A 17,390-nucleotide genomic window follows, 5' to 3' on the forward strand; every position below is an offset into this window, starting at 1 on the left:
TACGCTGATACTGTTTTTTGCCCAAAAGTTTTTAATTTTGATGAAATCCTATATATATATTTTATGTTGTATGCGTTTGATGTCACAGTTAATAAATTATTGCCAAATTCGAGGCCGTGAAGATTTTCCCTGTTTTTTCTGAGAGTTTCATAGTTTTAGCTTTTAAATTTAGGTCTTTGCCCCAATTTTTAGTTCATTTTTTATATATGGTGTAAGGTAAAGTTTCATCTTTTTTTGCATGTGAATATCTAGTTTTTCCAGAATCACTTGTTAAAAGAGATTTTCCTTGAATGATCTTGATCCCCTTGTTAAAGATCAGTTGCCCATAAACATGAGGGTTTATGCCATTGATTTTTATGACTGTCCTTAATGCCAGTACCATACTATTTTGATTTCTGTAGTTATGTGATAAGTTTCGAAAATTATTTATATGACTGGGTCAGGACTAAGTTGTGGCATGAAGGATTTTCATTGTGTCATGTAGGATCTTCTTTTGTGCCCCACAGACTCTCTAGTTGTGGTATGCGGGCTAGATTTGTCCCACAGCATGTAGGATCTGAGTTTCCTGACCAGGGAGTGAACCCGCAATCCCCTGTGTTACAAGGCAGTCTCTCTTTTTTTAAGCTTATATTTATTTGTTTTTAAAAATAATTGCTTTACAATATTGTGTTTGTTTCTGCTGTATAACATTGTGAATCAGCTGTAGGTATACATACAGCCCCTCCCTCTTGGACCTCCCTCCCACCCCCCGCCTCCCCAACTAGGTTGTTACAGAGCACTGAGCTGAGCTCCCTGTGTTGTAGAGCAGCTTTCCACTCGCTGTCTGTTTTCCATGCAGGCGAATTCTTAACCACTGGACCACCAGGAAAATCTCTGTGATAAGGTTTGAAATTGGGAAGCACATTTTGCTTTTCATTGTGTGTATCTTTAAATGTGTGATAACTTTTCCTCTACGTTGTTTTTTCTTGATGTGCCAGTGTCATCTGTTGAGTTAAATTTACCATTCTGGATTTAACTGACTTGTAACCTTGTGGTATATAAGTTAATTTACTCTACTACCCAATGGTCTCTGTAAATTGAAAGATCTATACACTTGATTGAATCCAGACTCCCTTTGTATCATGTCAGAAAACTTTTTTAACTTAAGGAAATTTTTTTTTCATTTATTTTTATTAGTTGGAGGCTAATTACTTTACAATATTGTAGTGATTTTCGCCATACATTGATATGAATCAGCCATGGATTTACATGTATTCCCCATCCCGATCCCCCCTCCCCCCTCCCTCCCCGTAACTTAAGAAAATTTTGAAAAGTAAAAAGAATGATATAATGAACCCCTGCATACCACTGTACTTGGCTTCAGCAGTTATCAACTCATGCCAGTCTTGTTTCATTTATAATCCCATCTTCCCTGGTGGTCTAGTGGTTGATTCGGCGCTCTCTCATTTATAACCCTGCTTCCTCCCTACTATATTATTTTGAAGTAATATAAGCTCTTTATTATTATTTTGTATATTTGTTTATTTGGTATTTTGAATCACATTTTAACCTCATGTTCAATGACTGTTGAAAGTTTAAAATCCTGGATATTATTGATTTGCTAAATCTGATCTGTTGCATTATACTTATATTTAGAACTAAAATATGATCTTCGATGGGTTTTTTTTGAAATTCAATTTTTCTTTTTTTTTTTACTATATGAAATAGTAGAATGCTTGTCCTGAAATACCAAAGGAAAAAAAAACAAAAAGTCAACCATAATCTGAGTGGATTCAAAAAGAAAAAAATGAGAATGAATGTGGGCTTTTTATCAGTTTCAGAGAATGCTACTGTTGTATGCACACATCCCCTTTGGGTGTCCAGCCACCTGGTAGAGCAGTGGAAATCAGTAGTTTCTATACTTTTATGCCACTTTATACCACTGTGAGTCTTCCATTATTTTCCTTATTGACCTGTTTGTTCTTCTACTGAGTAAACTGGATTGTTAAAACAGTTGCTCTTTATTAGTCAAAAATATAACTGTGTGTACTCAATTTAAAAAAATGATTTCTATCATGGAATTTTATGTTTTAAACTCTTTTAAGTAGCCTTATGGGTGCATAAATTTAAGGGCACTTAATTAGTGTCGTTTGTTTAAATCTTTTTAACTGTAGCATCTCAGCAACCGCTGCTGCTGCTGCTAAGTTGCTTCAGTTGTGTCAGACTGTGCGACGCCATACATGGCAGCCCACCAGGCTCCCCCGTCCCTGGGATTCTCCAGGCAAGAACATTGGAGTGGGTTGCCATTTCCTTCTCCAATGCATGAAAGTGAAAAGTGAAAGAAAGTCAAGTCGCTGAGTCGTGCCTGACTCTTAGCGACCCCGTGGACTGCAGCCTAGCAGGCTCCTCCGTCCATGGGATTTTCCAGGCAAGGGTACTTGAGTGGGGTGCCATTGCCTTCTCCACAGCAACCACTAGGATAAGATAAAATGGTAATACTTAGACATTTTATAGCCTTTGGCTACCAACTACAAATAAACAGAAAAACATAATACATTTAGATGGCTTTTGAAAGATGTAGAGATTGTACTAGGCTTTCTTGTCAAGTTAATTTTTTATGATACAATTTCAGAGAAGGAGCATAACCTAGAAATGCAAAGTCTATACTTTGGATCACCTGATTTAAATATCTGCTCTATTGCTCCTGAACTAGATGACTTTGGTCAAGACATTTAGCTACTGTTTCCATTTCCTCACCTGTAAAGTAGGGGTGAGAGATTTGATGTGGTGCTTACTATATACTGTCTGGTTTGTAGTAAGTTTTATAAATGATGAATTATTGGTCATATTCCTTAGACTTTAGGACTTTATCTGTGCTGTGTGAGAGGCAGAAATGATAAAAATGGAAGTAATCTTGGGTGATTTGGTCAAAGACATTATTTTCTAGATGAGAAAAGGTAGATGAGAAAAGGTAGATGAGAATTAGAAACAAAACCAGCTGACCTCAGAGTACTAATATCAGTCCTGCTTTTCTGGGAATTGGCACCATTCATACTGCTAGGCTTTTCCACCTGAATTGTGCTTCTCTTTGAATGTTTTTAAGTTTGTGGTTTTGAATGCTGTGATAATTTTTTAGAATATGATTCCAATACTGTTCCTCAAGAGTAATATTTATGAGCTTATAACATTTTACTTTATTTTTATTTTTTTAGTCATTTAATAGAGGGGCTAATTTTTTCCATTGGAACAAGTCTTACGGTATATTTTGTTCTCTAAATTTACTTGATAATAGACTCCATGTTACTGGAAATTACTTGACAACTGACATAGGTGTACTGCATTGTTTCAGAGGGAGTGGTTTGGCATGGAGAGTGGTTTGGTTTGCTATATAGATCCTAACAGGAGCACTTAGTATTTAAAATGAAAACGCTTTGAATGATTTAACTTATTTTCAAATGTTTTTCTGCAGTTGCAAACACAGTGCCTGTTTTTAGAGGTGATGGGAAAAATGGAAGTATCTTGATGTTATTAGTCAAGTATGTCAGTTAAATTGGGAATATAATCTGTATTTTGCTCCTGAATAGTTTTTTATGACAGAGTGATTGGTTAACTTTTGGAGAGGGGATTATTATTTTTGGTATTGGTTATTTCTGTAAGTAGGTTGTTTTCATTTTTACTTTATTTTGATTATGGTCACGTTGTTTCCTCCTTCCTCCCTCTGACCCGTACCTGTTGCAGGCCTCTGAGCCTGGAAAGCGTAGCAAGCGTCATGCTTAGGTAGCCCTTATACTTCACATTAGATGATCCCTCCCCACAGACAGTGTATTTTTTTTTGATGGGATTATAAGGTATTTTAAATTTGAAAAAATATTTTAGCTTGCTTAGCTTGTTGAATTTCATAAATATTTAATCTTTTCAGAGGCCGAAACAGTAGCAAAGGACTGCCTCAATCCACGGTGAGTAACTTCAGTGTTACTTGTTTGGAAAAATTGGTAACAGAAACGTGATTTCTAAATCCCACAGACCAAAAGCAAAGGCCCCCCCCAAAATTGCCTTATATCTCAGACTTTATAGATTAGTACTGTTTGGCGTAAGATTATTAGCTATAACTGTTTTATGGTGATGTGTAAAATGTAGAACTATTGTAAATAGTATTTTGATTTTTCATACTTAATAATAACTCATTTGTTTTACAAATGACTAAAGGCAAATATAAATGATTAATGAGATAAATGGAATGCTAGGACCAGAGTTTGCAAAACTTTGGGGTTTTGATTTTGAAATAATGTGCTGTCTTTTTATTTCTTTCATTTTTCTTCTTTGGAAAATGGTTTTGAATGTCAAAACTTTATCAGTGAAATTAAACTAGGCTCAAAGGCCAGAAGATGTAGGTTCCACAAAATACAAGAAATGAATGTGAAGCTGTCACTAATTTTTGAGACTTTGCCTTTTTTGTACATAGATTTTCTTTAGAATCAGGACACGTGCTTATGTAGTATGTAATAAGAAGTGATGTGGTTTATTAGACCTTAGAGCAATATCACTGACTGAGATGTACTAAGAGAAAAGGTAGTCAAGGTTCTTCTACAGAGGTTCCTCCTCCACCCCTGTTTATTTAATAAGGTATACTTAATCCTATTTAATATACAGTTCTTTGAGTTTTGATGTATACATGGTGTAACCACCACCATGGTCAAGATAATAGAACAGTTCTGTTACTTCCAGAAATCCCTCGTGCCACTTTGTAGTGATCCCTACTCTTAAGTCATTGATCTGTCTTCTGTTGTGTGACTTTGTCTTTCTTCATATATGGAAGTTCAATTGTGCTTTTTTTAAAATATCATATATAGTTAGAACATTATTAATTGGTATGATTGATTTCACCTTTGAAAACGTATACATTGTAAGGAGGAAAAGATTGTAGTAAACCAAATCTTCCTTTAATGAGTATGAGGTATAAACCTAATGACTAAATGTTTTGTAACAGAAGAAGTGTTAACTGTAATATATGTACAGAGATAAATAATGAGTGCCAGTAATGTTTTTTCTTACTATTACAGATTTCTTTTGATGGAATCTATGCAAATATGAGGATGGTTCATATTCTTACATCAGTTGTTGTAAGTTTTCAGAGTATTGGGGAGGAACTGCCTTGTGAGTGGAATAAAATAGTTTCTTGAAGTTAAATGTGAATGAATGATAAAAGTAACATTTCTTAGATAATCTTTAATCAGGATGATGTAGAAAACAAATTAGAACTCTATTCAAGTCATTGTAACTCACTGTAAAAGCAATCTTGTTGAGTCTGCTATGTACAAATAACATTACTAGTTGATTGTCTTTAGTGCATTATTTTGTTATTTAATAAGCTAGAGTCAAAAATACTAAATTTCCCAGTTTAAACTTATACTGCAGACTGAGCAGGACCTCCTGAAGAATTTTGAGAATTAAGTGTATTGTTAATGTTTTAAAATTTTTTATTCTGTCAGTGATTACCTAATACATTGAATGAAGCTATAAAAAGTAAAATGAAAGGAGTTATTTCCATGACTGCATAGCACACTGTTTCCTTGATAAATTAATTATGTGTTTTTAGGGATCCAAATGTGAAGTACAAGTGAAAAACGGAGGTATATATGAAGGAGTTTTTAAAACATACAGTCCTAAGGTAATTTTTACTTTTTTTTTTTTAATAATGTAAAACCCCGAGAATCAGCAACTATTGTTTATGTTTCCATGTGTCCATTAGTTTCTGATTTAGCAGTTTATAGTTACGAGACAGTGTGTGTGTCACATTTTCATGCTTAGTACATTACCTTTAATGCACTTCTTAAAAACCACTTTGAGTGACTTTACTCTTTGGTTTCAAGTACTGATTACTTTATAGACAGATTTGTATAGTCAGAACAACTTCTTGCTCTTTGTGCTTATTAAAATATTTTGGCCTTTGCAAGCATTATGGGCTAGAAGAGGGATCCTAGTGGTTTATTCTTTTCCTCTTTACTACTCTTGTGCTTAAGGCAAACCATGGAAGCAAAGACTAACTTTTAGATGAGAGGATTAGAATATTGGAATAATAGATCATATTACTGAGAAAACGGTATGATTATAAGGATCTCTTGAGATAATTTTTTACCAAAGGCATATAAGAAATAGTACCTTGATATGCAAAGGAATTCCTGTTGGATTTTATTTTATAAATGTTAAAAAAATTTTTTTTTCCTTCTTAGTGTGATCTGGTACTTGATGCTGCACATGAGAAAAGTACAGAATCCAGTTCAGGGCCAAAACGTGAAGAAATAATGGAGAGTATTTTGTTCAAGTGTTCAGACTTTGTTGTGGTGCAGTTTAAAGATATGGACTCCAGTTATGCAAGAAGAGGTAAGTTTTGATTTCCTTAATATGCTTCATGGTTTATTAGATTTATTCAAGAAAAGATTCTACACTGATTGCAGAATTTTCCTTTTTCTCTTTTTATTTTTAAAAAGAAGGCAAATGGGAATTTAAATGCACTTTTGCTGGAAAATATTAAAAACTTCAGAGGAATATTCCTTGGTACTTTGGGTAGGATAAATAATGAAGGCTTGTAGTCTATTAAAAACAAGCTTGTGAAGAATTTTCTGAAGTTTTACTGTCGAAAATGCTACTAATAGTACTCAACTAAAAATTTCTTGTCCTGTTTGACTTAAATGTTGTAGCTTACGTATTTTTAGTTTTATCATGTTTATAAATAATACATAGTTTTACTATGCTTGTTCTATAAATACTTTATAGTTTTTTAATTTGGAAAGAAGTCAGAAGCACAGGAATAAAGGAGAAAGGCAGAGAGTTATGGATGGAAAATGATTGCCTAAATGAAGTTGAAAAATGTGAAGTAGGACATGTATATTGGGAGAAATATTCAAAGTATGGGACTATTTTAAGAATATAAAAGGGTGATGTAGTTATGTTAAAATTTAGTCTATTTCAGGTGTCTGTTGAGGAAGAAAATGTGGGAATTGCCGTCACTCATTTGGACAGCATACTCTGCAGTGCTGGGTGTTCAGTAACACATTGAAAGGCTCTCCTGGGCGATTTTTGAAACTGGTTCTAAAATTCTTAAATGATTTTTTGTGGGGGGTGGGGCGGGACGGCGGTGGCATTCAAATTTTGTAGTCATTTCTGTTGCAGCTTATAACAGTTTTTTATTTTCATCATTCAGTCTATACCAACTGTTTTCATTGTTGCGCTGATACTTCTCCACTGTTATTTGGAAATTACAAGCCACCAGAAAGTTAAAGCCTTTCTCTTGGACCTCTTAATAAGGTTCTCAGCTTTAGTTATTTATAGATTGCTTTTTCAGAAAGGAGCTGCTCTAGGTACTATGAAACTGCTTTTGCATTGTTGATGAAAGCCCTGTGCTCTGATCTTGTACCTTCTTATATGTCTGTGTCTTTGATTCACAACTCTGTCTAAGAGTCCTTCAGTGGCCCATACAAGCAAACAAGTCTTTTGGGTTTTTTGGCCACTAACACCATGTGGGATCTTAGTTGCCCGATACTGGAAGCTCAGAGTTCTAACCGTTGGACAACCACCAGGGAAGTACCAACAAGTCTTTTTTAGTGATTGCCTTTGGAGTTATCTTACTTATGCCTAGAAGCACAAAATTATTTATACTTAAAACTATTGAAATATTTCACTGTTTAAATTTTAAAATTGACTCGGATCATAAATCAAAAGGAAAAATAACATTTTAGTTGAGTTTAGCACTTAGCACTCTGGGAAAAAAGTATTGGCCTCAACAGCAACAGATATTCCCTGATCTGTTGAGTACCAGGCCATTTAGCTCGAAGCCATTCATAACATGCTTTGTTATTATTCTTAAAGAGAATTGACATTTCCTAAGTTTGAAAGGATAAGTACTACTTGAAGACATTTATGTCCCATTCATTGATCCTTGTAAAAGTTAGTCTTTAAATTTTTATTATTTTATTATTTTATTATGCCTTTATTTCTCAGGTAAATTGTGTTCATTGTAGAAAGCCAAGAAAATCCAAATCAGAGCAATAGCTTTGATAGTGTTCAGTACATTCATTAGGGGATGCATGTATTTTTCTATGTACATAATAGTTTACTCGATGAGAACATTGAGTAGTGGAGTTATTTCAGGTATTTTATTTAAGGACTGTAGGAGTTTAGTGAATTTTACAATTGTGTCCAGTGTATAGTGGTCTGAAAATAGTATCAAGTCATGTTTTTAGGATTTCAATTCTTTTAGTCCTGATTCTTAACACTATCCTGGCAGAAGTTGCATCTATAAAAGTATTATTTTGGAGATTCTATTACTATAGAGAAAACTTTTTAAGAATAATTAATTGGTATGATTTATTGTTGCTGTTCAGTCGCTAAGTCATGTCCAGCTCTTTGCAACCCCATGGACTACAGCATGCCAGGCTTCCCTGTCCTTCACTATCTCCCTGAGTTTGCTCAAACTCATGTCCATTGAGTCAGTGATGCCATCCAACCAGCTCATCCTCTGTCGCCCCCTTCTCCTCTTGCCCTCAATATTTGCCAATATCAGGGTCTTTTCCAGTGAGTCAGCTCTTTGATCAGGTGGCCAAAGAATTGGAGCTTCAGCATCAGTCCTTCCAATGAATATTCAGGGTTAATTTCTTTTAGGATTGACTGGTTTGATCTCCTTGCAGTCCAAGGGACTCTCAAAGAGTCTTCTCCAACACCACAGTTCAAAAGCATCAATTTTTCGGTGCTCAGCCTTCTTCGTGGTCCAAATCTCACATACATGCATGACTACTGGAAAAACCGTAGCATTCACTATACAGACCTTTGTTAGCAAAGTGATGTCTCTGCTTTTTAATACACTGTCTAGTTTTGTCATAGCTATTCTTCCAAGGAGCAAGCGTCTTTTAATTTTGTGGCTGCAGTAACCATCCACATTGATTTTGGAGCCCAAGAAAATGAAATCTGACACTGTTTCTACATTTTCCCCGTCTATTTGCCATGAAGTGATAGGACTTGATGCCATGATCTTAGTTTTTTGAATGTTGAGTTTTAGGCCAGCTTTTTCGCTCTCCTCTTTCACTTTCATCAAGAGGTTCTTTAGTTCCTTTTCACTTTCTGCCATTAAAGTGGTATCATCTGTGTAACTGAGGTTGTTGATATTTCTCCTGGCAATCTTTTTCCAGCTTGTGATTCATCCAGCCTGTCATTTCACATGATATACTCTGCATATAAGTTAAATGATGATTTATTAATTACGAAAATTAAGTCATTTAGTACTGCTTTTAGATAAACATTATTTGTGTTGAACACATACTCAGATTTCTAATCTCCTTGAGTAAAGGAAGGTAGGATGTAACCAGTGATTCTTAGTGCTGGTTTCACATTCTAGTCACTCATGGGTTTTAAAAAATACCTAGTTTTCACTTTTGGAGATTCTGATTTCATGATATTTAGCCTGGGTGAGGCTCTGAATGTTTGATTCTGAGGTGTCGTCAGGCATGTGAGCCATGAATGTCATGTGATAAGATCCTAGGAATGGCTGTGTTCTGGAGATCTTGAGGATTTGTACTCTTTCCTTACCTCACAGTATCTCAGAATTGTACAATGTCTTGAAAAGTCCCAGTTGGTATCATTTTGATACCACTTTTTTGCATTTTAAATGGGTAGATGGTTGAGGGTTGGGTTTTTTTTTCTTTTTTAGAAATAATAGAAATGAATGAGTGATAAGAACAAAACTAGTATTACATTGTAGCTTCCTAAAAGAAGAGGGAAATTTATTTCCTTTGTGAGTTTTTATCTTGTAATAAATAGTACTGTCAAAATTGGCAATATATAAAATTCAAGTGCCAATTCTATGTACTAAACTCTATGCTAAGTATTTTATGTGCATTTTTTTGTTTAATCATCATAACTTCTTTCTGAAGTGGGTATGATTATTATCCACATGTTGTAGGTGAGGGAACTGAGACATGGATTAATTAATTTGATGAAATGAGGACACAGACCCAAGTGCTATCTAACTTTAAGTCATATTCTTAAACATTGTCCTATAGTGACATAAATTATGCATCTAATTTATTGTTTAGTTGAGCTGAATCAGAATTAATCTGAATTTACCTTAAAGAATTTCTCCACAAAACCGAAAGTCGGGCGGGGGGGGGAGGGGGGCAAACTTCAGGCAGTATAAATATGCAGATTATTATATTGTTTGAAAATTTTTTTCCTTTTTAAATCTTTGGCTTTATTTTAGGGGAAACTTTAAAATCAGTAAGATGCGTGTGGCTTTTAGGTTTATAATGCTAACTACATTGATTTTAATAAGGTTTAAAAGTTGTGTTTCATACACATATTCAAATGAATAGGCCTAGTAGTAATTGATATCTTAGGGTATAGTGAATAAGTTTCATCTGATCTCTTGAATGTTGTATATATATCAGTTTGATTTATGGGCAAAAGCAAGAGCAACTTTGATCTTGCAGGCTGTTCCTTTTGCACATGCATAACTAGAAGAGACCCATCAAATTATCACTGAAGAATTAGTGTGTCTTCTATGTGAATTCCAGTGCAGACAGATCCTGGGATGCTCTCATTTTCCTCCTCTCATTTTGCATCTATTTTCAGAGCATTCAGCTGCCTTTTTATCTGTCTACCTTGGAATTGGCATGTTATTGCTACTTGATTTTTACATGGTTTTCCTGTCTTTTTCCAACATCCCTTTCTCGTCTCTTTTTTTTCTCTTCTCTTACAGTTCCTTTATTCATTTTTTTTTTAATTTAATACCCTAACTCAACTGTATTTTAGTTCTGTGGCTTCTCTTCTACTTCCTTATTCCATTCTCATTTCCTTTGTACTGTTCTCAGCCTGTAGAACAGGGATCAGCAGACTTAAGGCTTATGGACTAAATCTGCTCATCAGTAAATAACATTTTATTGAAACACAGTTAGGCCTATTCATTTATGCATTGTCTTTGGCTGCTTTATTTATTTATTTATTTTTTTTAGCATGGCTCTTTCAGTTTATTGCATGAAGGAGTTACACTAGTCCAAGTTAAAAGCAGACCCCAAATGGTTACACTATACAAGCTGTGAGGTTTTTAAACTTGTGACAAGGGACAGAAGGGAAATTCTACTCATTGCAAGGAAATCCTCACTTAAGCTTCAGTGAGCCAAAAGCACTTAAAACCCATGAACCTTCAGCTGGTCGTCCTTAGCCAGTCCAATCTCTACCAGGAACTGGCATATGTTCTTGCGTTGGTCACCCTGTAGCTGAATTACTTCTCCATATTCTGGATGCTCAATTACAGTACCATTGTAGGCAAATTTCTTCTTAAACGCCTTCACTAGTTTCTTTTTTATTGTAATCATCAGCGATCCCTTGGACAGTAGTAAGGGTCTCCCTGCCGTTTCTCTGTTGAATTCTTATATGGATATAATCCTCAGTGCCAGCAGGAAGCAGATCATCACCCTTAATTGCATCAGCAAAGGGGTCGAAAGAGTGGAAGTTCTGGATAGCGAACATACGATACGATTCCTTTTCCTCGGTGGAAACGGCCTGCAGAAGGCGGCGGCGGGAGAAGGCGGGCAGGGGGGACGGAGCGTCGGGAAGCGAGGGGGCTCAAGGGGGAGGTTGCTGAGTCCTCGGCGGCGGCTCAGTGACTGGGGCCTCTTTGGCTGCTTTAATGCTGCAGTGATAAAGTTGAATAATTGTATTAGAGACTATATGACTTTGAAAGCTGAAAAAAAAAATTTACTGTCTGCCCCTTTATAGGAAAAGTTTGCCAAGTCTAAAACCTAGATCATTTTCCCTACTGCATTTCAGCTGTTAACGGTTATTCAAAAATACATATTGTACTGGCTTCAGTGAAATAAGGCACAATATATTTTGTTGTAACACACATCCTTTGACTCTCGTCTAGTACTGTGCAATTGCACTTGATTCCTTATGTCAGGTTAGATTTAGAATGACTTTTGCTTGCTAGCTCCTTTGTTACAATAAGTGAAAAATGATAAATGAGAAAATTGGTTATCTTGAATTCTTTTAATTATTATTCTGTATACCTTTCTTACGCAAACTTCTTGACTCATTTTCTGCTGACTCTGCATCCCATTGTTGTCTTTTTTTTTTTTAAACTACTCATTTACTTGGTTGTGTCAGATTTTAGTCGCAGCACATGGGATCTTTTGTTGCGGTGCGTGGGCTTCTCTCTAGTTAGGACATGTGGGCTCAGTAGTTGCAGTGTTTTGAGCTTAGTTGCACGAAGCATGTGAAATCTTAGTTCCCTGACCAGGAATTAAACCTGGGCAACGGCAGTGAAAATGCCGAATCCTGACCACTGGACCACTAGGGAATTCCTGTGTTCTTTGCTCACTGCTCTTCCCACATGTAGTCACTTACGTACTCTCATAATATCAGCTACCAACCACATAGAAGCCTCCTCTGAGTGTCTGTACATCATTCCCCTTATACTGTGTTGTATTATAATTAGATGTTTCTGTCTCCTCCATTATGCTTTGAGTTCCTTGTGTACTGTATGTTTTTCATCCTTGACTTCTAGGATAGTGTTCTGTCACACAGTATGGTCTCAGTATAAATGTCTTTTGAATGAATGAAATTAGAGCCTTCACATACTTTTAAAGAAGCACTGTTTCATGCAAAGAACAGGAAACGTATAAGTAGTCTTGATGTCTACAGCCAGGCAACAAATACTTTCTGTGCTTTGGAATTTATTCATTGCTGTGCTAATTGCTATAGACAGTACCAAGAAATTCATATTCTTGGTTCCTTTTGAGAACTTAGGGATGCCGTATACCTTTACACAGAGACTTTTACATTTAATTCTGTGGTACTTCCTAGGAAATTCATGTACTCCATGTTAAGGAGCTCTTCTCTAGGCATTTTTAGAGATGAAGATAACAAATCCTGTGAAAGAATTCAGGAAAAATGGAAAGTTGGTAATCAATGTTTTATTTAAAATTATAGAGCACTTAAAAATAAACAATATAATAGGTTTGAATGTGTATTGGAACATAGAAAAATGCTTTCAAATATGCTAAAACCTTTGATTTTTACCCTAAAGCGTGCTATGCAGCCAGTCGAAGTACTTGGACAAGCATCGCTCTCTATAGATGACTGGGGTAGGAGGTAGGCTGCGGAGTTGCCTGCAAGGGTCTCCTAGTCAGATTGGCAATGTTTTTCTTGTTGTGGCTCTCAGTCGCCCTTCTCAGCTCCTCATCCTGGCTGAGATCAGACATTGTCACACCTGTGTGGCTACAGCAATTTTCAGGCAACAGGCCTTTTTCTTCCTTTTGTGCTTAGACTCAGTCATGCCAACAATGGCTTCTTCATTGGTGTGGCCACGCGTTCTATTTTTCACTGGTTTCTTCATTTCCAAGTGTGTAAATGGGGCAGGTGAAGTTAGTCTGACTTTGAGTCACAATCGTATCTTCATCAGCTCTTTCTGTGTCATCCTGTCTGCTTGAAGACCATATTGCTTCTTTAGTTCTTTCATCTGTTGTTTAAATTGTACAAATTTTTCATTATTTTGAAAGTCTACACTAGAATTCTTATTCTATAAAGCCAAAAACTTCACTAATAATTTTAGATTGGATATTTTTTCTGGACATTCTTTTGCATGGTTTATTGTACAGCCTTTAAATAATGGTTTAGTTCCCGATACGTCATTGCAAATTCAACCATTGCTTTATCCATACTGTACTCACTACTCACTTAAGTGTAAGTTTCCATGAGATCCAAAGTAGCGCTAGAAGCTATCTGTTCCAAAGCTGATGCAGGATTGAGTTTTTCAGGAGGAGAGTGCACATTCTCCACTGCTGAAGGATATAAAACCAGTTGAACCTGAACTTGAAGTGGAACTACCCCTGCATCTTGAAATTATTACCTGGCTGCCCAATGTAGCTCCATCTGGCTATACCTGGACTTGGCACACCCAGACCCCAACTCCATCCTTAATTCCCTTCCCATGTCAGAAAGTTGAAATTGGTGGCATTAAATCCCAAATAAAGTTCAGAGACATAAAAGAATTGTGTCTGTTGTAGTAGTTGGAGTAATTCGGGTTGTGAATGGGTGATTAGAGAACAGTGAGAAATAAAATTGCCTGGATTATTTTATTCTGGTGTTGCACTGTTCTGTTTTCATGTGATCATTCTATGTGTCTGATAGGGTGAGGTCCTCTGAATAACAGTGGAACCTTTTCTGAAGTGCATGACATTAGGAATGCCACATCAGTCGTCTAAGGAAGAGGCAGGTCCCAGAGCAGCATATGTCCCTGCGAAGCCTTAGATTCTGAGGAATCTAAATGTGTTTCAGATTCATTCATGTCTGGCACTCCAGTGTGGTGGGCTGGCCACAGCCTTGCAGCTGAGTAGGCATCTTGGAGCAAGGAGTACAAGAGGTTCTGTAGCTGAGCAGCAGATGCTAACATTGGACAGGCAGGCAGGCAGCTCTTAACACTGGGCAAGTGATGGGGATTGACAGCCTGCTTTTTTGGCGGGAGGGAGGATAGGCCCTGTGGTAGGTAGGCAGGTGGGGTGATAGAGAGGCAAGTGTTCTTGCGGCTGTCTAGGAAGCTGATTGTCTTGAGCCTGTGGACATTGGGAGTAGGTTTGTTTTTTGTTTTTAAGGAAGTAGGTTTTCTAAGTCAGTCCATGTTCTAATAATCTTCTGTTAAAACTGTACCATTATAAGGTTTACTGCCTCAGCCTTGCTGTAGGCTAGTTAGAGAAGGATGTATGTCTATGCTGGGTTCAAGTAGTAAGTGGAGATGAATCAACATTTACTGAGGCCAGTATGGAGGTGGTACAGAGATTGAGATTTAAAAAATTAAATAGGTATAGTGGAACAGGTGATGGAAAACTTAATACATAGAGTAGTTTGGGGTACATAATAGGAAAGTATTGCATGTTATTTCTTTATATGTTTTTGGAGCATACAGAAAGTATCTGCTGTATTCTTTATGTTTATAACTCTTCTGTATTTATAACTCTTCTATATTTATAACTCTTATATATTCCTTGAAAGGAACCTACATACTATTCTCCATAGTGGCTGCACCAGTTACGTTCCCAGCAACTGTGTAGGAGGGCTTCCTTTTCTGCACACCCTCTCCAGCGTTTTTATTGGTAGACTTTTTGATGATGGCCGTTCTGACCAGTGTGAGGCAATTGCTCATTATAGTTTTAATGTGCATTTCTCTAGTAATTAGTGATGTTCAGCGTCTTTTCATGTGCCTCTTGACTATCTGTATGTCTTCTTTGGGAAAATGCCTATTAAGGTCTTCTGCCCATTTTTTGTTTGGTTATTTGTTTTTTTGATACTAAGTTATATTTTGGAAATGCAGCTCTTGTCAATCTCATTGCAAATTTCTCCCTTTCTGTGGGTTGTCTTTTCATTCTGCTTATGGTTTCCTCTGCTGTGCAAAAACTTAAAGGTTTGATTAGGTTCCGTTTGTTTATTTTTGCTTTTATTTATATTGCCTTGGGAGACTGACCTAAGAAAAACGTTGCTATGATTTATGTTAGAATGTTTTGCCTGTGTTCTTTTCTAGGAGTTTTATGATGTTACATCTTACATTTAGTTTTTGAGCCATTTTGAGTTTATTTTGTGTATGGTGTGAGGGAGTGTTCTAACTTCATTGATTTACATGCAGCTGTCCAGCTTTCCCAATGCCACTTGCTGAGGAGACCAGCTTTTCTTTGTTGTATAGTCTTTCCTCCTTTGTCGAAGATTAATTGACTATAGATGTGTGGATTTATTTCTGGGTTCTCTATCCTGCTCCATGGATTTATATGTCTCTTACTTGTGCCAACAGCCTCCTAGTAAGTAATTCAGACAAGTCCTGGACATTTTCAGGAAGACCATTTACTTGGTAGTATTGTGTGTAAGGCTAGAATACTCAGTTACTGTCTGGTTTTAGTTTTGTTTTTTCTCTTGCCCTGCACAGTCTCAGTGGAATCTTATGAATAGAAAATATATTAAAACTAGTAATAAAGTCAGGCAATGAAAGAATGTGGATGAAATCTGCCAAGGAAACAGAATGGCGTTTGTATAGATGTTTAGGAATTGGAATTAGCTGTTTCTTAACCTATTTCCAAACACTTTTGTTATAGGCTTAAGAGTTAGTCGTTGTAAAAAGACTACTGTATTGCCTAATAGTATCGGAAATACAGTTCCCACATTTTGTTTTTTAATTCCTGAATATTTCTGAATTTATGTGGGATTCTTTTCTGCTACATTTTCTACAAAAGCCCTTTCTTTCCCTTTTCCTTTCTCTTTAACTTTCGAGATGAAAACAGTAGCTTTTATTTTTAAAAACTGCTCAAACAAAATTAGATCATTTCATTCTTTTGGACGGCACAGACTAAAGGTTCTTTTCACCCTTGAAAATGGAGTTCTGAACCAGGAGCCTAATGGGGAAGCTGGAAACAAAGTGCTCACCTCTGGATACCTCTGCACCAAGTATACCTTTCTGTTGAGGTTTTTGTTTGAGTTTATCTTCTCTCTTTTGGAGATAGTCTTATCTCTAATTGATTTCTGTCAATGAGAAATGTAACATTCTGTGGCATCTAACACCTTGTTTTTTTAAATACAGCCTCACAAAGTGGCCTTTTCATTTTTCCCTTGTTCTTCTGTAAGTTACATTAACCTGGGTTTGCTGTAGAATTTGGTGTGCATTTGGTCTTATGGAGTCTTGACTACTGATCTTCATTGGAGTCTGGTTTGTAGGTTTAAATTTTTTTCCCTAATAACTTGGTTGATATTTTGAAGTTAGATATCCATTTCAGCTCAACTTAATTTAGCTAATTTAATGTTTTAAGAAAATTACTTTTCAAATGTTAAATTACTAATTATAATGCCTTTTATGTTATATAATGGGCTTAGTAAAACTAAGGTGAAATATTTTATCTTAAAAATATTTTGCCAGAGTTTTAACTAGGGAATCCCACTTTCTTCATGTCACAGGCAGTTTATTAGTAGGGAAAATAAGAGCTACTACTTATTCATTTATGGCTACACTGAACAGCATGTGGCATCTTAGTTCCCCAACCAGGGATTGATCCCATGCCCCTTACAGTGGAAGCCAGAGTCTTAACCACTGGACCACCAGGGAAGTCACCAGAACTTAATATTTAAGTAGGATATATTTTCTCTCAGTGATATTTATCTCATTTTATCATAGTATGATAACATTTAATAATTTCATTTTGTATGGGAAGAATATGAGGTTTCTTCATTATTGATGCATTCTTGTGCAAGCTGGTGCTGCCTCAATGAACTACTGGATCCAAGTGCTTTATTCAGACTTGTGATCAAGTATATTGTAATATCAAAAGTATTTGTATGGTTGTTTATTGTGGAAGCCCTGTTCTGTGCGTGTTCTGAATGGTGTACCGATT

General features: G+C 36.1%; 1 protein-coding gene, 1 non-coding gene and 2 pseudogenes across 10 annotated transcripts in view; 1 reads left to right on the forward strand and 3 right to left on the reverse strand.

Annotated features, from left to right (window-relative positions):
- Positions 1 to 17,390, forward strand: part of ATXN2 (ataxin 2) — a 100,928-nt gene that overhangs the window by 23,255 nt on the left and 60,283 nt on the right. For all 9 annotated transcript variants that reach the window (XM_070475175.1, XM_070475172.1, XM_070475173.1 and 6 more), the window contains exons 2-5: positions 3,899 to 3,935; positions 5,040 to 5,099; positions 5,576 to 5,647; positions 6,210 to 6,360. In XM_070475175.1, coding sequence (XP_070331276.1) covers positions 3,899 to 3,935; positions 5,040 to 5,099; positions 5,576 to 5,647; positions 6,210 to 6,360 — 320 coding nt within the window. The remainder of the gene's footprint in view (positions 1 to 3,898; positions 3,936 to 5,039; positions 5,100 to 5,575; positions 5,648 to 6,209; positions 6,361 to 17,390) is intronic.
- LOC110139554 (eukaryotic translation initiation factor 1 pseudogene) lies at positions 10,954 to 11,511 on the reverse strand (annotated as a pseudogene).
- On the reverse strand, positions 12,254 to 12,325 carry TRNAE-UUC (transfer RNA glutamic acid (anticodon UUC)). Its single transcript has one exon. It is a non-coding gene; the product is annotated as a tRNA-Glu (tRNA).
- LOC110139543 (E3 SUMO-protein ligase NSE2 pseudogene) lies at positions 13,098 to 15,166 on the reverse strand (annotated as a pseudogene).

Source organism: Odocoileus virginianus, chromosome 12 (genome assembly GCF_023699985.2).
Source record: "Odocoileus virginianus isolate 20LAN1187 ecotype Illinois chromosome 12, Ovbor_1.2, whole genome shotgun sequence".
Classification (NCBI taxonomy): domain Eukaryota; kingdom Metazoa; phylum Chordata; class Mammalia; order Artiodactyla; family Cervidae; genus Odocoileus; species Odocoileus virginianus.